Source organism: Thermobia domestica, chromosome 16, assembly GCF_964235325.1.
Source record: "Thermobia domestica chromosome 16, izTheDome1.hap1.1, whole genome shotgun sequence".
NCBI classification, from domain to species: domain Eukaryota; kingdom Metazoa; phylum Arthropoda; class Insecta; order Zygentoma; family Lepismatidae; genus Thermobia; species Thermobia domestica.
Genome location: NC_137469.1, coordinates 71,193,309 through 71,217,063, shown reverse-complemented (window position 1 = coordinate 71,217,063; position 23,755 = coordinate 71,193,309). Strand labels below are relative to the sequence as shown.

The following is a 23,755-nucleotide window of genomic DNA, read 5'->3' as shown; positions in this document are numbered from 1 at the left end:
TCTGCAACCTCTTGTGACGTTTTTCACAGATCTGATTTGAGAATCAGCTTGAATTCGTAGTCTCCAACAACAGAACGACGTTACTAACTTTTCTTATCCTCTAAGCGTAAGCAATTATGACAATTCTCGGAACTAACCTTCCACTCTTTGTTCGCTCACATTGCCTTAATTTAACTTTCACTTACATTATAATGTTTCGAATTGTTTGGGCTTCTCTGCGACCGACTTTAGATTATACTGAAGTAAATTTTGCGAAAATCGTGTTTTGGAGTCCTGTTCTCTCAAGCATGAAAATAATGCTCAGATATACTACCGATCTGACGAGTCGCTGTTGTGTCTTTATATGCTATTAATGGTTGAAGATTTGTCGTGAGGAGAGGTATGAGTGCGTTTCTGCATTACTTTATAGGGTGGCCAGAACATACGAGCAGTAAAATTCAATTCATGTTTTATGTTATATTGTTAAAGTGATTGTTGTGATTTAAATTAAAAGTGGAAACTAATAATAATAATAATAATAATAATAATAATAATAATAATAATAATAATAATAATAATAATAATGCATTCAGAGAATTAGGAATTACATTTCTGGGCTTTTGGCATGTATGGCCATGTTAGCTTGTTACATATACTGTGTGGGATGATGCCCGGGGAATTGGAGAGGGAGAAAGGAATGAGGAAGCGGCATGGAACTATTATGTTAGGTACCATCCAGGCATTTGCCTGGTGAGAATGAGGAAAACCCAGGAATAACCTCACCCAGGATGGTAGACTTGCATATAAGATGGACTGTACTGCAATAAAGAATTGTTTGAAGGGGTTCCTCACCTTGAGGGCCCTAAAATGGTGGAAAAACTGTGCGAAAAACACGTTTGTTTTCAGTTTTATTTCTTTTTGACAATGTTGCCATCACTTTCAGGCCCCGAAAAAATATATGTTGTACCTAAGGGTATAACAAATTTTTTAACCAAAAAATCAGGGACGTGTCCTCTCCCCCCCCCCCCAAAAAAAAACTACAATGTTTTAAAATTTTCAGCACACAAAAAATAAAGAAAACTTTAATCGATAGTTTAAAAAAATGCACATTTGCATCTAGATAGTATCTATAATCTGTGAAACTTTCAAAATTTTTGGACCACCCCCACCAAAATTTAAAACTTCAATTTTGAGCATGTACGATACGATAATTCGGTAAGGGGAGATGGTAGGGGTCAAAAATTGTTTTGAGGTAAATTTTGGTCAAAGGTAACCTTTCTGGCTAATAGCGACCCAATTTGGATCAAGGGCCGATTTCAGTATCTTACCAGGAAAGACCCTTTCAACACTTTCAGTGTACCCCTAACAATGTAATAAAAAAACGTCACTTTTTTAAAAAATAATTAAATTAAAACTGGACAATCTATACAGAATTTGGAATCGACCACAGAAAACCACGTTTCTAGCACTTGTGGTTTTCGAGAAATAATTGGAGACAAACATATAAACTTGTCTTTGGAGACAAACTTATAAACATAACATTATAATATATAGATGAAAAGCTCAGTTGGTAGCAGGGGCGTCATTTAGGGGGGCAGGAGGGCGAAATTGCCCCCTTCCCCCAAGAGTTTGAGGAATACATATACTTTAATTGATTGTATACTAATATACTAGTACAAAACGCGAAAGTCTTATGTCGGTGGTGCTCTTGCCCCCTTCAAGCGAAGTCTGAAATGACGCCTCTGGTTGGTAGAGTGGAGAGCTGCAATGGAGAGGACTTGAGTTCGATCCCTGTTCACAGTTAAGCTTTTATTATTTTATTTTGCACATGATACTTCTAAAGCCAATCAACTAAGTCTCAGGAAGGATTATTTGCTCCAAATGAACGAAGCTGCGGGCAACAGCTAGTGTTACATATTTCTGTCTATTTTACATAAAATTACATATTTTACTATTTTCAGTCCTTTCGATTTTATCTTCAGTGTTTTATTTAAAAGGTTGGTACCGTAAATTCTTAAAAGTGACATTGATATTTTCTGAACAAAAATAAAGTTACATTTGATTTTTTTTTTTAAAAATATTTAATTAGTGTTATAAAAATATTAATCAACATTTTGTTGAAAGCTAATGCTCTTTTCCCTTTATTTTTATATATAGAAGTAAGAATTTCGATTTTTTTGTGTACGTTTCAGAAAGTGGGAACCTTAAAAAGGTAAACAGATCAAAGATAAAAGAAGAAAACGTATTTACGTGAAAATAAAGTGAAACATACGCCTGCATATGCTTTCTTTATGTAGTAGACGGTTGTTGGGAACTGAAAGTATGTAAAAGACGTTGGGCGTCTTTTCTATGCACATAGTGGTTACATTGTTGTCCTTTTTGTTTTTGTTTTTACTCTTCGTACTCATATCAACCCAAAATTGGACCAAAGATGAACAATTTTATTATATAGTCAATCCTACGTAGTGATAAAATGTATAAATATATATATATTTTTAAAATCTGTTGTGTGTGCGTGTGTATGTGTATGTATGTATGTATGTATATAATACTGATAAGCTCGAATACTTCTGTTGGCCGGATATTTATTATTTTTCTCCCATTGAATAGACAAAACAGTCTCGATGCACAATGCAGTATGTATTATTACTGACCACCAAGAAATATGTACAATCTATGCACCCCATAATATGAGATGATTATGTGCTTACGTAAAGTGGCAATTTTCTTTTCCTTCCATTAAGGTGTTACTCCTTGTTTCCCGCCACTAAAGGTAGTGTGCTTCAAAGCATGTAGTGAATCTTTCCTCAAGAAATGTACTTTGTTTTATTGTTATTAAACCTTTGTGTTAAACTGTTATTGTTGAGCAGAAAAAAAAAAAGTTTAAGAAAAAAGTGTTTCCTGTATATTACTGTATAGAGAAAACACTGAAATGAGCACCTGGCAGACCACCGGAAACGGAAGCAAGATGTTTCGGTCGACTTCGGTCTTACCTATGTTCTCTTTACTTGATCCCACAGGGGCCTCACGCATACCGAGCTCGCAGAATTGTGAAGTCGGCGAGCCTCCTGGATGGATGGAATAGGTGGGGTCAAGGTCAGAAAATTCAAAATGATACGGGCTGGGTTGGTTCGTTGGGTTTCAGTCACATCACGAGATTGCCAGCAGAACTTTTATATGCTTTTTTCCTATTATGAATACGTGCAAAGGTATTTAGTCAGGCTAACTTTCCTACCAATTACAGTTTCATTAAATCATTTTAACTGGCAAGAAATAAATAGAATACTGATTGTCAAATAAGATTTGGTTGAGTGTCAGAGTCGTCTAAGTGCCACATTCAAACTTTCGAGAAAATTGGACTTTTAAGACCAGCTTTTCCATAAGTTTCAACAGCTTAACAAGAAATCCTCGCACTCCCAGCACTGAATAACCCGTGTTTATCTATAGGTTAAAATCTACTTGGGTAAAGAATGCCATCAAGGAGCGGTTCGTGGACCTGAGTTTCTTTTTCTTTCTTTCTTTGGCGACTCCTTTGCTCAGACCTCAAATTTATAAAGATATTTATTTTTCTAAGTTAACCCAAAGTGGTAATCAAAAAACGAATCCGAGGGGAACGAATGTCTGAAAAAATAAACATGAATTTTCGTTAGAGAAATTTCTAACGTAAATCGAGCGGGTGTAGATCAAGGATTAGCTTTCTTGTTTGGGAATCGGGAGGTCCCGGCTTGAAGTCCGGTAGCCAGCCATCCTGACAGTAACTCCAAGCGTTTGCCGGGATTATACTTTTGATAAATTTCCATCCATCCATTTCCTTCTGTTGTTGATATTAATGATTCCATTCTAAGTTCGCCTTGCAGGCTGTATCTGGCTTAGTGTTGAATAAATAGAATTTTAAATAACTAAAAATAAATTATTTTAGTATAAATTCGAAATTTTCACGGAGTACTGATCCTGCCTGCGTATGCGCTGTAAACTAATTAAAATAATATTTTTGCGAACTTCTTTTCGATGTAATTCTGGATAAGAAGATTAAAGAGAACCCGTGTAAAGAACTAACGCTAATGCCACTGGTAAACTTGCCCACTCTTGGATACATTCCTAATTGTGCCTTTCATACTAATTTGAGGATGCTGAATCTAATGAAACTAGTTTTAAACACATTCGTCCATTGGGCCTTGAGAAAATCGACCTTGAAGTTGGGATATTTATATTTATTTATATCCCAAAATTGGCATTTTTCTCGTAATCCCATGGATGGGCATCTTTAGAAGTAATTGCCTTGCGTTCAGCATAATCAAATTCATATTAAAAAATAAAAAAAAAAAACTATTATTAATGACTCCTCTCATGGGTGGAAATTTTCTCATAATACCATGGAGAAACATATTTAAAGATAGTCCCAATGGATTCAGTGGCCTCAAATTGGCATTTCTCATTATATCCAAGCATGGACACTTCTGCCATTGTCATTAGCAGTCAGTTCAAAAAGCCCACATTTGATATTATTTTTCTCGTAACTTCATAAACAAATAAGCTTCAAAATAATCCCGTTGGATTCAGCGTTCTCAAATTAGTATGAAAAGCGCAATAGAAACGTATCCAGGCATGTACGCTTTCTCCATTGACATAAGCGATGCTTCAAAGATTCCAACTTCAAGATTCTTTTTCTCTTGATTTCATGGACGGATATGTTCAGAAATAGTTCCATTGAATACAGTGTCCTCAAATCGATGTAAAAAACACAATTAGAAATGTATTCAAGCGTAATCATTTTTCACCAGTGACATTAGCGTTAGTCCTTTTCTTTGGCATATTATTTTCGAACATTGTAGACTGTTAATATTGAAGAGCTACTTCAGCCTCATAGCATACTTTGTTGTGTGTAGTAGTGCGGTTAAAATTCAAACAATTAGAAATTTTGAATAATGAATTATTCGAATATTCGTTATAGTATAGTTTTTATGCATTGTAAAAACAACCTAGATAAGTTCCTTGAATCCGTGGAGTACTTACCATTATTATGTGTATTTTAATATGAATTTTTCAGGTCCAAATCCGGCTATGATAGCAGCTCTAGTGAAGACGTTTCCGATGACTCGGCGACGACGGATGAGACGCCCATGTCACGCAACGGAAACCGGAAAAGTATCAACAAAGGTCGCTGGAGCAAAGAGGAGGTAAGACTTCTGTTACATTTAACATTTATTGCACACAATAAGTTAATATATCACAACTAAGGTTATAAGTCTTGTATCCAGTTTTGTTCTCATTCTCACTTTCAACATTTTATTATTACTCTATCCATACAGTTAATTTCATTCCTTGTTCTATACTGTACATTTCGAAGAACTCGATTTTTATATATATCGTAGCCAGCAAAAGTATACGAACGTTTGAAATCGAGGATCAATAGGGTCATGTAGTTAGTGACCATCAAGGAGTATGAACCATACGGCAGTTCAGGATGAGAACGGTGCTTGTTTTAATCCACATTTTTCTCATCTCATCTCCTGGTAGAGGTTATTAACAGTAACAACTTTTCTTTATTAAAAGAAACTAACCATAAAGCCCAGTCGATTTCGTCACTAATATTGTTTCAAATATAATTGATGTAAATGTTACAGTATTAAGATGACCCGCGTACGTGGACGATTGCGACCTAATCCTCTTCTGAAAACATTTTGACTGTAGCAATAAAATGCCAGATCCTTGATAGAAAAGTTTTTCTGTGTATTTGCTTAGTGAAAAGAAAATAATGTAGGCAGCGTGAACTTCTCCATAGTCCCTGGTATTTCAAAACGAGATCATTAGATCATTCACTTTTGTTTGAATGGGAGGAGCAAGCAGCGCGCATCTCAAGGTCAAGGTGAAGGCGAGCCACTACTTTTACTCTTATGTAAGATGCCGCTGTGATTTGCGGTTTTACTCGAAACTACTTAGTTACTGGCCTTCATTCAATACTTTCCCTGTTATTTTATCTGGCTTGAAGTTCTCATCTGGTATTCAAAAACGTCTTTAAGTACTGGCTCACTACTTCCATTTTTTTTTCTTTCTTGATTGAAATTTTCTTCTGATATTCATAAAAATAATAATAATGTTTCTCTAACAATTTTGCGGTAAGTTCGTGAAGGTCATAATTTTTAGAGGATTGGATTGAAAAATGTGTAATTGTTTCAATTCGGAGCAATATGTATATCTTCTGTGTTCCTACTTCTAATTCTGTTAGCGTGAAAGCTCAGAAATTCGAGTTGTGCTCAGGAAGGCTATTCACACACTCACTAATAGCCTTCATCCGTACATATAGATTGTGTTTAAAATCTGAGTCTGATGTCGAAATAATATCTTGAATAATGGCGCGGAGTGCTCGCAAGAGGTTGTCTGAAGGATGCCATAGTAAGAAAACATTTGACGACACAAGGAGTGTGGGGGCCGCTTTGGCTCAGTGTCAAGGCTCTGGTACATGGGGTCCTTGGTTCGATCTCAGCTCGCGCTAAGTGAGCTTTATTGAGGACAAACACCGTGTGCATGGATTTTCTCGGGGTTTCCCCGTTTCCTCCCACTTCATTCCACCAATTCATTCATTTCTGATCACCGTCTCCTTTAGCCTAGCCGTGGGATGTAAAACTTAGATTTCATTTACAAGGAGTGTGATCAAAATCCAGCTTTATGATAGGAGAACTCCGGTGTTAGATTCCAGATTGGACGTTCCTTATTAGTCTATATGATGGATTCGTAAATAGTTGATTTGTTTGTGATGCATGATATTGGATAAGTTCCGAATTTTTAATTTCGTTATCTAAGAAAGGCAACTGAATAAGAAGTCATTTGTTGGAATGTTTATGTAAAATTCATATGGATAGAAGAATGCTAACAAAAAAAAAAAAAAAAAAAAAAAAAAAAAAAAAAAAAAAAAAAAAAAAAAAAACCTATGAAGGTGGAACTGCCACAGAAATTATTTGATTCGAAAGATGGCCAGGCTATATATAATTCCTTCGTGAATCATTGAAAATATGTACACAAAACCAGTTACTGTATGGCCCATCGGAATTCGAAATGATACAGTGTTCGTTGACCTGATAATATTGTCACATTTTTCAGCTTGCTTTGATATCAAAATAGTCGTACGTTAGAATGTTGCATGCAATAATTTAGTTAAAATGCGAACAGAAATTATTAGTTATTTAAAATATCTTTTAACAGGAAGATTAAACGGTTGTGTCTTATTATTTCTTGCATGTAAATAACACCAAAACTATTCCTGAAACTACTTGTTCCTCCTATAAAAGTGAAATTTGGAATTTTGGTCAGTAATGGACTAATTACTTGTGTGTTGAATCATATTTTTGTTCGATAATGGTTCATTGTTTTTACAACTATGTTCCTTATTTTAAATGCTAATATGTGCTCATTCTAAGATGTATATTGTATCAGTTTCGTACGCAAATGAAATACGTAATTAAATGCTATAATATGGAGAAAATTGAGCTTAAGTGGTAAGTAAATTAAATTAATGTGTAACAACCTTAATGGAATTAGTAACTTAATAGTATATTTCCTTCACATCAGAGGAAACTATATATATCGTAAATGACATTGTTTCATTGGGCTTCAGGACGAGAAATTGAAGCAGTTAGTGGAACACCATAACGAGAGGTGGGACATTATTTCACAACATTTCCCAGATCGATCTGATGTGCAGTGTCAACAACGATGGCAGAAAGTGGTGAATCCTGAGCTTGTGAAAGGGCCATGGACCAAAGAGGTAATGTTTTGTTTTCATATAGATATTTTGCTTAATCTTAATGTGGTAATTTTACGTTACATAACAAATTAGCAATTGCATAAATTTTTGTTCCTAACAAATGCATCACTTCAAAAATTGACAATAATAGGAGTAGCTTAGCGGCATATTAGTTTAATAAATACCGTATATTATTTATTGTTAGGACATACTGCATTTTAATTTGATATTTTTGAACAGATCTCAAGACTTACAATTCACTGAATAAGTGATCAGAAAACTTTTTGTTCTTTAAACGAATAATCTATACATGTACGGATTGCGATTATGTTGTCATACCTCGTCAGTGGAAGGTGGAAATCTACGCCCGTTTTTGCGAGTCTCGTATTCAATACATTAGTAACTGATTAAATAAAACTAATAGCAAAGCTTAATAAAAGTTTTGTTATAGCTTTCTTGTCATATAGAGTGTAAATTTATGATACATATAATTATACTATTCGGGTTTTTCAAAATCTATAGCAATGTTACAAGATGTAAATATTTTATGATACGAGCTCCAACAGACTGCAGCGCTTGAAACGTAAAAGAAGTGTTAGTGATTTATCATCCTTTCGTACGGTAACTGCGTATGCTGTATATTCTCTTCTTCCAAAGAAAGACAAAAATGAGCATAATTATTTTTGTGCATAATATTTAGCCTGCACTGTTATTGGTGGCGTTACTCTTTTATTTTATCCTTATTTCGTAACAATATGATATGCCTGGAAACTGTCCATTTCTTCGGAAAGAAATACAAATTTACGAACTTCGCACGATACAATTCCTTCAATATAGTGTAAAATCTATTAATATAAGGCATGAAAGTTACTCAGGTAATTATGTTTATGCTATCTGAGCACACATCCGCATCGCGCTGGCTGGAGAATCCTGATGAAGAGGAAGAGTTCGGCGTGACCTTCAGATTGTCCGTTACTGTCTCATCTCCCTCTAGAGGAGGTCACCGTGAAGGTTGAAGTTGGCACGTTCTTTCCGCTTATATTGTGGTCTCTTGATTGGTTGGTGGTTGTTCATTTTGTTGTAGAATACCAACCATGTATTACGATGATACAAATTGTTCACACCCAAATTTGCTGAATTACGTTTTATATAGAGAGATAATAATCTAATACGTGAAAAGGAAAGTGGTTATATAGTTTTCTTACATTTATGACTCATAATGGATTATAATTTTATAAATCCATGCTTATAAAATATATTGTAACGATAATTATGTATAATCATTTTGCCTGAATCAGTCACCAGATCTTATATAAAGATGTTCAAAATGTTATGTCTGTTAGAACCTGCTTTTCTAATTGAAATCCAACTTGTCTTATCTTTTGATTTACCTTGTTTACTTTCGGATTTAACCAAATTTGCCAGGCAAATATCTGTCAATTACTAGTGACGTAAGTTTTTATGGTTTATTACTTTTGTTTCTTCGCATACAAACTTACAAATGTCTGACAGCTTGTATCTTGTGCAGGAGTCCTTTGTCTGTGAATGGCTTGAACGAGATTTTTCTTGTAAATTAGCGGTAAACGTAAATGTTATATAAAGTTATGTTGTCACGCAATATATGAATATATTTTTTTAAGGGGGAGGGGAGCTGAATTGGCAGAAGATCGAATTTCCCTTTCGTGTTGGGGTAACGCTGGCAGCGCAGTAGTAAAGCATATACTTAACAAGTGGAAGGTTAGAATTCGATAGTTACCAGTCTCGCGATCAGTTCTGTTTTTGGCTGGTATTTCATAAATTTTACCCAATAATGTGGATAGACTCCGGTGATCAACCTTGGACAGTCGAGAACGACACGGGTAAACCGAATATACTTTTATTGCAGTTACATTTAAATAGAATGCATATAGAACTTAAACCTATCATTGTTGATGCAATACAGTAGTGACAGTTGGTTAACTTTTAAGTATAAAGGTATTAATATATACAGTTAACCTAACGAAACTTTGCACTTCGGAGCTGCAAAGCAGAGTTTAAATATTTTAACAAGAAATTGCAAGATGATAGAGGCCGTTTCCGGGCATAGGTAAATAAAATGGTAGTGGTTTTTTTGCTTTTCACTTTCGCATGCAAATACTGATTGGTTTCTTAAAGTTTATAGATCCTGATCGGCATCCTCCTATTTTCATGACAATAGTTGTTGCAACCAAGCCTTCAGCCCACTATAGGCTAAGATAGTTCTTCATTAAAAGCTCTGATTGTTTACATTTAACACACAGAGGTCTATCATTATTATTTATCTACCCACCAACCAGCATATGGTTACTCAATATTATGCTCAAATCTAAATGCGTTACGGCCCGTGTCCTAGTAATAAATAGTAAAGTATGTTCAAATTCAGTATCATCACCATCCATTTTGAAATAATTAGATTCAAACAATACAGTTTAAGTTAAAATTAATTCGTCACAGTATATTACTGTAGAAGGATACAAATATGAATTCTCAAATCTAAATATATTTACGGTTTTTATCCTATTTAAAATAATTGAATTGAAATAATAGCGTTTTTCTATTGTCCAGAAGCAATAACGGGATAGCGTTAGTGCTTACTTTTAGAAATTAGAATGAGACGTTTGCCGTTTATAAATAGGATTTGCAGTTGCAAAATGGCTATTGCAGTTGTATTTGGAACTTTATTACCTTCCGAATACATTTATATCTAAAATAGATTAGACTAAGATAAAATAAACGGACAGTGAATTTGATTATAATTGTATTTCTCTTTCTTTCACTGTGAGGACGCAATCTCCGAAGTCTACTTGAAAAATTGGAAAACATCATCTCATTGTTAGATTCTTTCTCATTTCATTGTAAAGAAAGAAGAAAAGAAAAAATGAAAAGTATGACGAATTTTGGAATGAGTCCCCAAACGCAAGGGATGAGCAAGCCACTTCTTAATCGCATGTTCATTTCCGTTTCGTTTGGAGCTGAAGCGAAGTTCCGCTGTGCCATCACAAACCCTCATTTTTGTAGTACACCTGGCATCGTTTGCTTTCAAGACAATGAACTGCGCGGAGGCAATCTGGCGTCCTGTGCGATATTAAACTATGATAGTTCACTGTAGCATATGAATGCATTGAATTTCCTGCGTCTGGTGTTGTTACGTGACTGCCCATATTAAAAAAGAATAAAGGAAAATTGATAGTGTTTTTAAAATGCAGATGTCTCTCATGTACAGAACATGACAATAAAGCACAGAAGTGCGAACTGCCAAGAGCTTAGTGAATGCGTGAATTCACCAGTAGCGATGCAGCGCTGTTAGCGCACTCAAATTCGCTCGTCTTCCGTTCAATTCTCATTGGAAACACTGTGAGGATGCAAGGTCTGCAGCAAAGATTAAAAAGTAACAGATCAATTAAATAGTATGTGTGTGTGTATGTATGTATAAAACTTAAGAGGGAATATTTCCACAGAACCACGTTTTGCATAAAATTGCCAAAATTTTGAGATAAAAATTTAGGACAAATTTTATGTATAAATTGTGATGTATAGATCTTAACAGTGGTTGAGTACTTACATCAACATTTTTTTTTAACCCAGTGATTTCTATGCGAAATTATTTTTTCTACGAAATAAACTGGAATATAATAATGCGGTTTTACTCACTTTTTTCAGTCTAGTTAAATTTTCCTTGCTTTTCAAAATGAATTTGCATTAAATGCAAATTAAATACTACTTAAATTTCTTCAATAAATAGTAAAATTATACATAATTTAATTTTAGCTAAGTAAGGAAATAGATTTGAAGGAGAAATCAGTGAAATCAAACTATTAAAATTCAAGTTCATTTTAAAGCCAAAATAATAGTAATAGGGTCTAATGATAATAATTTAGTTTAACGTCCCACGATTATGTACACTCATGTCCAAAATAATTGTCGCATATCTATAACTGTCTTCTTGTAAGAATATAATTTGATAATGATTTTCTAGGATACTTTTAATACTGTTACTATGTGTATAATCGAGAAATGTATATTTGTGGTAAATTTCATAGGAAAAGAGTTATAAATACGAAAATTAGAATGAGTAAAACAAAATGTTGCTAAATGGACAATAAAGTTTTATTTTTGTTTTATTGTTCTTATTTACTGCTTATTTGATATGAAATTTTCCATATACATGTATTTGCCTATTATACACATACTACCATTATAAGAAATACCGGGCGAATTCGTTATCAAATTGTATTCCTACAACAACATATTTATAGACATGCGACAATAATTTTGGACATGAGTGTACCTAGGCTAAGGGAGACTGTAATGATGAGATGCTGATAATGGTGGAATGAAGAAAGTGGTAGGAAACGTGAGAACCCCGAGAAAATTCTCATACACGTGTTTATCCAATTCAAAGTTCACTTGGCGTGGGCTGGAATCGAACCAGAGACTATGCACCAGCTGCGAGCGCTCTACAACAGCTACCGTTGCCGCTATTAATAATAACTTACCATTATTTTCCGTATAAATCAAAAATGGCACCAGTGAAATAATATACATTGTACATCCATGTACTATTAACATACTTTAAATGTTTGGTCTGTCTGGTAATCCATTCAAATGGCTTCGGTATTTTGACCATGTGAAATCAGCATATGTTACTATGGGTATCTTCCATCTTTTTGCTTGTCACTTCTGGATAAAGACTTTCGGAACCCTTATTTACCAAACGAAACTCCAACAAATCCATTTTGATTGAGACTTCTTTCCTTAAATATTTTAACCTCACACTACGAAGTGTATAGGCTTGAATGCAAATGGCGTCCGATTGTGCATAAGTGATGTCAGGAGCAGGCCTTTTCAAATGGTATTTGTAAACAGACTTTAAAAAATAACCTACATGTTACAGGGTCTTCCAAAAGTCCTGCAAAAAAGTAAAAAGCTGTAACTATGTAACCATTTATTGTATTTGTACAAAAGTTTTAGTGGGCTTGTAAGAAAGTCTGAAATTTTGTTTCCAAGCATTTTATCAACGCCAAACCTCCAGCTGAGAACCATTTACGTCCAAACATTGCTTAAGTCTTTTCGGAATCCAAGAATGGCATTTCGACGTCCTTCATCCGTAATACTCCCAATCACATCACGTATCTTCTTCCGGAGGTCCTGAACATCTTTCGCTTTTTGCTTGTAAACTTCTGTCTTCACATGTCTCCAAAGCCAGTAGTCACAAGGCGTGAGATCTGGCGATCTCGCAAGCCAATTGATTACTCCTCTTCGGCCGATCCATTTGTTGGGAAATTGCTTATCAAGGAATTCAACACACGTCTCGGGAAAAATGCGGAGGGGCTCCATTTTGTTGTAGGTGAACCTCATTGATAATGCCTAACTTCCGAAGCTCCGGAACAAGTAAGTTTGTTAGCATATCGAGGTAGTTGGCGTCATTCACCGTGTCTTCATCAAAGAAGAAAGGTCCAGTGCAGTGTTTCATTGAAATAGCACACCACACATTTAACTTTGTAGAAACACGAACATGTGTCTCAAATTTGTGTGGATTCTCAATTCCCCAGATTCTAAAATTGTGTCGGTTTACCTTACCAGACACATGAAACGTGGATTCATCTGAGAACAGTAACTTTGAAAGAAGCCCTGGATCACTGTTCAACCGTGCAAGCATCATTTCACAAAACTCACTTCTTATGTCACAGTCTTCTTCCGTCAATTCCTGTACAAGTCTCAACTTGTAAAGCTTGCTTTTATTTTCTTACGAACGCTATTGTGTAGCGTTGTCATTGGCACTCGCAGCTCCAAGGATCTGCGTTTCAACGATTTCTTTGGACTTCGCAACACGCTTTCCTACACGGACTGAACCACATCAACACTGGTTGTTGGCCTTCCGCTACAAGGCAAGTCCAAGACACTTCCGGTAGCTAGGGACTTATCGTACCATCTCTTGATACTTGAACCTGCAGGTGGTTGTTTCTGATATTTTTGTCGGAATTTTCTTCTCACCAAAACACGAGATTTTAACTCACAAAACCACGCCACACACTGCGCTTTCTCTTGAGTAGACGCCATCTTTGTCACGTGATTTGCGGTTATGACGTCAACGTTTACATCCGCTCATTGTAGCCAACAAAAACGCAGATTCATAGAAAGATTAAACGCAATTTCAATGTTATTTAGAAACTAACAAATTATTAACATATGAGAGGAGGAGTTTTTTTTTTTTTTTTTTTTTCGATATGTTTGATGTATGGATTATAGTGTGTGATAGTTTGATCTGAAAAGTAATTGATACTTTTGTTTTAGGAGGATGAGAAGGTGGTGGAGTTAGTGAAAAGATATGGGCCTAAAAAGTGGACGTTAATAGCTCGGCATTTAAAAGGGCGAATAGGGAAGCAATGTAGGGAGCGCTGGCATAATCATCTGAACCCTGCTATCAAGAAGACTGCTTGGACTGATGATGAGGACCGTGTAATCTACCAGGCACATCGCCAGTGGGGAAATCAGTGGGCTAAAATTGCCAAACTTCTCCCTGGCAGGTATGAGTTTCTGTATTATCTGTTATTTTATAAAATATCAAATAACTTAGTTACGTATAGCAGCTCAGTACAATAGCATATTGGAAAGAAGAAATACAGAAATTAGCAATGCTTTAAAATTTTTTAATATTTAAGGTGTAGTTTAACCAGTGTAGGTGAAAGGTTTACGTTTTTGGTGAAGCCGGACCGGATTGGAGGCCCGCGGACTGGCATTTCGACTGAACGATTTTCGTTATCTTCAGTCCTAGGAGACAAATGCTAGTATAGTACATTGAATGTACCTAGTGCTGCTCTATATTATGTCGCTACTCGCACAGTACTCTACAGTTGTTCCAGGTAGCGCTGAAGAGTTGGTACACGTAACCCAAAGACGTGACTCAGAATGATACAAAACATACCAGTTGAGTGGCATTTCTTCGGTTGCCTATACATTCGTAACAGGAAACAAGCAGACATTATCGCACTGTCCAAAAGTTTCGCAGAAACACGCTTAGAAAGCATGCAGAGGGAAATGAAAATCCAACGTCGTACCATGTGACGCATTATTAACTTACTTGGATCTTAGACTTGGAGCTTACCGACGAAGCACTAGTCATAAACGGTAGGTTTGCATCACATAAGGACAACAAAAGCAAAAGAGGATGCTTGAGACATATGCAAACCGTCGGCATCGCAAAATCCTGTTCACAGATTAAAAGATCTTCACTGTGGAAGAAAAATGTAATTGTCAAAACGATAGTGTATGCGCATAACTTTCATGAGGCCACTGACAAAATTCGTAAGGTGGAGAGGGGGTTCAGTGACGGTTTGATTGAGAGTACCACACAATTGCATTTCTGCGAGGCGGAGGATAAAATGCGTGTCTCCAACTAGCAAAGTGATATGTTAGAGACACGTGTGAACCCCTGAAGCACCACACTGTTCGCTGCACAGCAGTGGACATTCACAAGATTCTGCACCTGCGCATATGGCTAAAACGAAACAAAAAAATGCTGGCTGGCATCCAATGTATATGATTTTATCACCAGTGACAATTGGTTTTCACACAATTCCGGTGTTAATCCTTTGGATTACTGATTATTGAACATTTTAGAGAAGACTTGTTCTAAATATGATCGCAGTCTTGAAGCTCTGAAAGCAGATTTAGTGCAGACAGCAGCATCCATACCACTGGAAGTGATGTGTGCGGCGATACATGAGCATATTGAGTAACTATTTCTAAGTGCGGATTCTGTGTAGTTATAATCCATACCATAAATTTCATTATGTTGTGTCAATTGCTGTATGTGCTTGGTGACTTTCTCCAAGGGCCACAATAAAGAATGGCAGCACTAGGTATATAATTGAAAATTTCTTTCCATATATTGTAATATAAAATGACTTTCTATTTGTACTTGAACTTTGTAAATAAGTAACAAAGGTGACTGTTGTTTTATAAGTACAGAAGGTCAATTTACCTAAGATGGCAAAAGTTTGTGCGCTCACCTGCTCACGACAATCCCTTCCTCCACCAACGGTTGTGCTCGATGTGATGGCCACGAGCCTGAACTATCACCCTGCAACGCAATTTCCACTAAAGCAGTGCGCATCTGAGGTGTGTGAGGTGGATTGTAGATCACACCGCTTGGCAAGCTTTCCAGAATCTGCTATGCTGGTGGGACATCTTCGCGCGAGGTCTTGTTTCAGAAGGCCAAAGGTGCAAAAATTCATTGGCGACGCATCTGGTGACTTCACAGGTATGGATGAGAAGGGTATAACAGACACACCAGTCTCCGTGGCCATACGCCGATAATATGCGACAGAACTGCTAGTAATGTGACTGGATGCTTTATCCATGTGGATCCACACCTTCCGGGTGTCCCTGCCATGCAACTGTGGGATGTGCGTTTTGTATAAGGGTTCCATGATGATCGTTTGAAAGTAGGCTGCATTCACCTTGGCCTTCGAATCCACACAATGCATTGGCAACTGCCGACGGGCGCAGAAACCTGCCACCACCATGAAGACTTTCGAAAACTTCTCGTGACATTCACAATCTCGCCGCGCCCCTTTGCATCTTCTGGTGAATAAAAAATGACCTTGGGCTTAGTGGTGTCATCAAGGTATATCCAGGCTTCATCCAGAGTGACAACCCACTACCATTTGTCATCTGAAAGGTACTGTTCATACAACTTTCTTGAATCTCTCTTAAATGTACCTTGGTGATAACTTTTGCCCATCGCCTTATGACGTTTTTTCAGTCCCAAATTGTCCTTTATGATACGACACACTGTGCTCTGTGATATCCTGGATGAGGTGGCAAGGTTGCTTTGGGTGGGTGGGTTCTCTTTCACAATTGATACCCTGATGTTTCTCACAACGCGTGATGTCCTGGCTGGACATGCCAGTTTCCTGTTCACTCACACGACCTTATATTTAGGGCTGGTGCTTTTACAGCGCTGGCTTACCCTTGCTACTGTACGCCTGCTGATATTGTTATCCCTTGCCGCACACATTTTCACAATCACTGACGCACTGAATTGTGCATCGGAAAGTGAACATATGTACCCTTCCCAATAAAGTGTCACTTGAACAGACATAGTAGCTGTTGATCACAACTTCCACACAGCGTTGTACGTGACTCACTACTGGATTCACGGACTACTGACTTCTGGCTCCTTCTACGTTGTGCTCGTCATCAGCTCTGTAAAATTGGCCACCTTAGGTGAATTGACCTTCTGTACAAGTATGATGTAGATTGCACAGTTCCGAACAGGAGTTTCAATAGCTGCTTAAGGATGTTGAAAGCAATAATAAATTTTCTAAGATGAATAACAGCCAGCAAACATTTTACGTAGCTAATGGTATAAATTGATATCCATTTCTAGAAATTTCCCTCATGTACGTAGTAGACTTATAAATGACTTCTGATAATGTTTCTCTTCAGTGAGCGAGTTGATAAAGTAAGGTGTCCATTTTTGAAAGAACATTGTCCGTAGAATGAAAAAAATGTGCTGAACTTACGTAAATTGTAGTCGTTTTTCAGAGTTAATGTAATTTTTTGTGCTCTCAAAATCGTTTGTAGAATATGCTTTCTTCTCTAGAAATACATGAGAGATTCAGAAAGGTTAATATATCAATGTAGAGTGTTCTGTCTAAAAGAAAAGCACATTCAAATGGTGAAATTCTTTCGAAGATTCTGTATCAGGAACAAACTTACATGAATGTTACTGTTTGAGCTGTCTATATGAGTAACATTTTCAGAATTACGAAAGTGGATAAATGAGTGAATGTGTGTTTATTTGTTTGTTTAACAATCACTTTTTTTAATTCAGTACTGACGATAGTCCATTGAATTTCATAAATTGTGAAGGTATAAGAGCTACTTAAAACTAGAGGATGTAAATTACTCCTATTTCATGCTTGTGTAGGAAAGAAAGAAATTTTGAAATTTGCTTTTCTTATAACAGGCCTCTCGAAGCTTATACTTTGAATGTTATTTGTTAATAATTGACAGAGATAAATGAAATGTTCTGCTGACGATGCATGATCGTTCGCAAACCTTTTACTAACATTGGTTCGAAACTAAGATGACTTTTATTTTTTATTTTTATTTTTATTTTTTTTTAATAAATAGCAGGCAAAGTTTTGTTTTAAGTGTATTTATTTTTACACTTCCAAATTATGTTTTAATGTTGTATTCATTGGCGTGAGTTTGTGAATGAATATTGTAACTGTAACACTGTTTTATTTCAGGACCGATAATGCTATTAAAAATCACTGGAATTCTACTATGAGAAGAAAATATGAAGCCGAGGAGAAAGCATTCCAGGAATCTCGTAGGTCAAAGAAGACCCAAGAAAATACAGTTCATAACCAGATAAGCACATCCAATGTGCCCGCTTTGGAACAAGTTACTAGTAGCTATCAGCTGTCTGAGAACAGTCAGTTTTCTGTCTCATCATCATCTGATGTTCAACAGTCATTACAGTCTGAAGCAGACTATTTACAACATCCTCAACCGATCGTGACAGAAGTATATTCATTGGTAAGTTTAATCTTTTAATTAAAAAATAAATAAATAACACATTGAACGCTGTATAACAATGTGAACAATGTGCGTATCGTATATGACGAATCTGGTTTCTTTTGTATCTGTTTCCAGTTTTCAAGTTCGTAATTCGTAGCTGCTGCTTCTATAGTAATGAGATTGAAAAAGGAATAAAATCCAAATACAGTAAAAAGTAAATGAGTGTCAGTCCGAAATACTGAATTTATTTATGTATAGTAATAAAATACTGTATAATACTTCTTATCAGCGTCTGTTTTGTTCAGTTTGCCCATATATAGCTGTATTTCTATCTAATTTTTCAAAAAGGTCTTATCGACTGTCTTCTATTTATACTATTCTACTCGCAGTTGGTCTTCTTTAGTTCTAAAATATATTTATATTGGCTCATTTTTCCAGGTTCTTATTTTTCGTACTCCATTTAGGTTATTGTTTCCACTACAGTGTAACTATACACTTCCTTGTGGATTCATTTCCGCATGTCTTCTCCAGGTTTGACAAATACTCGTACCATGTACGAGGTGAGTTTTTAAAGTAAATATCGATAAGTATAGTAAGTTGTGCAGCACATATTTGCACAATTTTTATTTCCAGAGGATACAACATTCCTTAAAGTACTTTCCCAGACAGTTTCCTCCATCATTGGGACACTTCTAATGGATTTTTTTAAAATCCCTTCGTTGTAAAATGATACCGCCTGTCCGTATATTCAAGGTTGTCGACACACATCATGCGCATACTTTCCGAAATTCTAAGTGGTATATCACAATTTTGTGAAGGATTAATCGTGAATGTTGTAGAAAATGGAGAAAAAGCAACTTTACTGTTCTTTCATCGACCGCACACACCAAATCGTCCGTGATTACAGACAATCGGCCGCTCCAAAGTTCATCATGCACATTAGCATAACTTTCATTGAATTCCTGACAAACTTCGTAACCATTCCCACATTCATCACATTTGTCCTGTACACCTCACACAGTTCGCAGTGAATGTCTGCTGTTGTGACGTTGCTTGCATTCAAGAAAGAATCTCGGACAACAGGTCATGCATTTTCTTGAACATTTTCACACATTCAACAAGAAGAAACATACTGTAATTATTATCACAGCTGCATCTCTCTTGCCAATGAATTAAGGTAGTTATTGCCATGCAGACATAGCGCCTACGCAGAAATATTTTGAAATGGTACTTACTTAAAAAGTGCACCTCGTATATTTATTCTTTCTTTCATGATGCCTGTCAGTTCTAGTTTATCTATAAGAGATTTTCGATGTATCAAATATCAGACATGTAAAATATTTTCAACATGTAAAATAGAATTTCCTTATATGCATTTTGAAGAATAGCAAACGTCCTAGTTCCAGTCTGCTCTGGCTTACCGATACCCTTAAATCATCGAAGTCAAGCTCAATCTGGGACGGATGCACCAGTAGGACACACTAAACGTGTTGATATTAAAGGGAAATTATGAATCTACTTGAATGAAAGAGTATTGGAGTTCAGTCATCATGGAATCTAGCAGTAACGGCGTTGGGACTCGCAACATACTTGATTACACATACCACAGTTTAAAATATCCGTCTGTTCGGCCTAAGCTCTTCGAAGTTTCGTGCCAGGTAAATCCTTTCTACCCATATGCTGTTCACAAGGTACGACAAAACAGTTTTCATTTTAGAACTCCTTTTATTCAGGGGGCTTATCACGCGAGAATTATACAGGAATTTCGTTTTGAAATTGGAATTATACGGGTAGCTTTAGATGGTTGTTTTAATGTTAAGTACGAAATAAATAGTGCAAAAGAATAAACACGTATGTAAAAGTAATAGCCATTAATGCTGGCAGATGGCACGTCATTTCATATTACTTGACATCAATACTTTAAAATCATTTTATTGCCGAAGACCTTTTAAATGGGAAAGCTCTTTCGTGGTTAAGCGGTTAGCGTACCCGCCTTTGATGTAAGAGACCCAGGTTCGATTTCCGGTTGGAGCTCATGTGGTTCGAATCCCCACGTTAAGCTATAGGACCTCGTCTTATATAGCCTCGCTGCTGAAAGGGACGATGAACTCAAATCAAACCTTACCACTTTTTTCAATGGATTAAAGACTGCATTACAAGGCTTAGATATGAGGAAAAAAAATTGCAGGTGTCATGGACCCAACGTAAACTTTAAAGTGTCGAGGCTTTAAATGCTTTTGCAAGAAGCAAGAATGCTATGCGTTTCGAAGTTCTGTTCTAATTTCTGTATGAAATGTTGAGGGAATGCAATTATTGTGAATTGAAGTGGAAGGTATCTAGCTGGAGAGCTTTGTTAATGTATATCAAATGATATCCTCAGGTTTTCGATGACTGGCTCACAAGAGATGTGATGCCAGTTAGCCGAGTATTTCAAACTATTGTAGTTGTAATAATCGTTCCTCACTGTCATCTGGTTATTTTAGCATTCCATTATCGAGAAATGAAATGACAGATTTTGTATACTTCTACTCTTATACTTTTTAATCACATGAAATTTTCTCGAGTGGATATTACTATTCCATACATGTTGTTTATGTTGAATATACTAATTTCCTATCCTCTTTTTTGGAGAACAAGGATTGGTCTCCCGAGCTCTATGAGCCAGTTCACCAACCAGGATCAGGGACAACATTCCAAGCACAGCCCAGTCCAAGTCCAGTATTTCAACAAGTTCCTCAGACACCGCAACTTCCGGCAGCTGGGATTACACAATATGAGCAGGACATCAGGCTCCAGTCTCCGTCTCGTTCCAGTGTAGGAGATGATGCTGGACATATATTTTCTCCGTTAAAGTAAGTATTATTTGAAGGAAATAACTTTCGTTGTTTATCAATGTTTAAAAATAAAATACAGTGAAACTTCTATATGTTCACCACTGTAAGTTTCATTATATATATATATATATACAGGAGTAGACAAAAAAAAAAAAATAAATAAAATAAAAAAAAAAATAAACTCAAGATCGTCAGTTTGAGGAATTACTCAAAAACATCCATACTGTCTCACTTTTCTAAGTAGCGAAACACCAAAAGTAACCCTGTCGCGCACTTAGAAACATCCAAAGAAAACTTATCCTATTATTTTAACTACAACATTTATCGTATCGTCATTTATTGTAAATTTTCTCCATTCCCTACAGAAGGAAAAGGATTCGAATACGTAACGGAAATAAGATGCCCATAGCTTAATAAATTCATCTGACGCAATGTAGAATATGAATGGGAGGGTTTAATGGCGTTAATCTGTTCTGCCCTTGCTGAAAATAGTCATAAAAGCAATAAACAGTTCATCGCCTCTTGTAGTTTCGAAGTACTTTCAATGGATAATTTTCTCCCTTTCACTCCCTTGGGTTTCTTGAATTCCAAAAAGCTTTAGCAATAAAACATTTATTTTTTTTAAGAAATGAAAACTATGTAGATGTACAGCATACAAAAATGAACTTGTCATTGACAGCGTAGAAAGAACGTTGCTTCAATGCGGCCAAGTTCTTTGGCAGGTGGTAAATTTACAGAATAATAAGTCATCATGTCTTATAGGGAAAATGCAGATTCCATTAAAGTGAGTTCAAGTTAATAGGTTTTACTGTACTATCCAGTTGTGGGGTACAGTGGCTTTATGAAAGTAAGGAGATAGTAACAGCTTGTTTATAGTAACAGTATTAAAAATGTGTTACATACAACTATAAGAGTATACATCCTAATCCTAAAAGAAAACTCAGGAAATAGTGTGATATACACATGCATTTATACGTTACAAAAACTCGTCTCATTATGATAATCCTTCAGAATAGTCTTCCGCACTATCCACGGCACGCTGCCATCGATGTTACAGAGGAGCTGCTGCCATTGTTTGATTATGATAAAACCTTCAAAATAATCTCTCGCATTGTCCACAGCACGCACGGAAGACATCGAATACCATCGGCAGCACCTCTGCACCATACCTGAAGCGATGATCTGTTGACACACATCATTTTCAATTTCCAGTCTAGTCGCATATCTAGCACGCAGTGATTTCTTTACCTTGGGGATGAGGTCAGAATCACATGAAGACAAATCCGGTGAAATCTCTGGGTGTTCCAGCTCTTCTCATTCTAATCGGCACAGTAAGTCCCGTGCACAAGCTGCGTTAACGTTGCTTTTGCCTGGCCGTTCCATGTTGCTGGTTACTTGGTGTCCGCGCTGAGAAGCTGCTACCCATTTTGCAGCACTTCGATATGACAGAGAGCATTATTATAAACTTTACGGTTTCACTATTTTGAAGAATAACAGTTGAAACTTTATCCCCTTGGATTTCGTATACAGTGTGAATTTAATGGACGTTCTTTATTGTCATTATTCGGTCAGTAAAGATTATTTTCATAAACTTTATGACCATGAAAATCGTGGAAACGCTGTGAATTCGATTATTTAGTTTGAATGGGAACTATTTTCTTTAGAATACAGTAATTAAATGTCTTTTTCTTGCTATAACAGGAAGAGAGATGTATAATCTACTATTATTTCCTCATTAAAGCCGAATTATTCAAGAAAGTCTAAAATTTCCCAGGCAAGAAAACCATGTAAAAACTTTTTAAATCCTATTTTTATCGAACCCTTGCACGTCTACAGTAGATGACACCCTTAAGTATGTAGATCCTGCTCTATTTTCTTTGGATAATTTCATCTTATCTCTCATTGTTAATATTTCTAGTGTGAATTAGCATTTTGAGCTGTATCTGGAATTTCGTTACCAATTACACTAGTAAACGAAAAGTCATTATAGGAAATATTACTCTTGAGTAGGAAAATACATAACGAGTAATTGTTAATTTAAAAACAACACTTAAGTACTTCATGTGTAACACTGTTGAAGCGTAATTTTCATTGTACTCCTTTTTACTGGAAAATATATTGCTTTTTTCTTTTTTTTAATATATAGGTTTGAAGATGAAGTAGTTCACAATTTATTTCAATTTCAATGAGAAAACAAAATGTTATAAGTGGAATTTTCTTGAGCTCAAGCTCTAATTATTATATTTTGTTAATCAGTATATTTGTGATTATAGGTTTTTGGACTTGGAAATTCTAAGTGATCAATCTACACCCGTGAAACTGCCTCCAGCGTCTCAAGGTTTTACTGAATTGAACGTTTTAGATTTGGTTAGTGGTGCATACTCATCTCCTACAGTATCACCAGTCAAAATGCAAGAAGAAAAGAAAGCACATATTGGTAAGTGAAATGGGTTTTGTTTTATTAATACCAAAAATAACATAATACAACACCAAAATTTTGATGGACAACTAAATTCGGTTTGATATACAGACTATCAGGTACCTATGAACAGAATAGATTCTTCAGCATCGCAGTTTCTCGTCTCAACAAAGAACTGGATTACAGAATCCATCTTGAAGTTCCAGAGAGAGATTATTTCGAGAATAT

At 36.0% G+C, this 23,755-nt stretch overlaps 1 protein-coding gene across 3 annotated transcripts in view; it reads left to right on the top strand.

Moving 5' to 3' along the window:
- LOC145673146 (myb-related protein A-like) overlaps positions 1-23,755 on the top strand; it is a 114,331-nt gene that overhangs the window by 56,435 nt on the left and 34,141 nt on the right. For all 3 annotated transcript variants that reach the window (XM_081742569.1, XM_081742568.1, XM_081742567.1), the window contains exons 2-7: positions 5,027-5,156; positions 7,592-7,741; positions 14,033-14,265; positions 18,001-18,292; positions 20,906-21,126; positions 23,382-23,545. In XM_081742569.1, the coding sequence (XP_081598695.1) occupies positions 5,027-5,156; positions 7,592-7,741; positions 14,033-14,265; positions 18,001-18,292; positions 20,906-21,126; positions 23,382-23,545 (1,190 nt within the window). The remainder of the gene's footprint in view (positions 1-5,026; positions 5,157-7,591; positions 7,742-14,032; positions 14,266-18,000; positions 18,293-20,905; positions 21,127-23,381; positions 23,546-23,755) is intronic.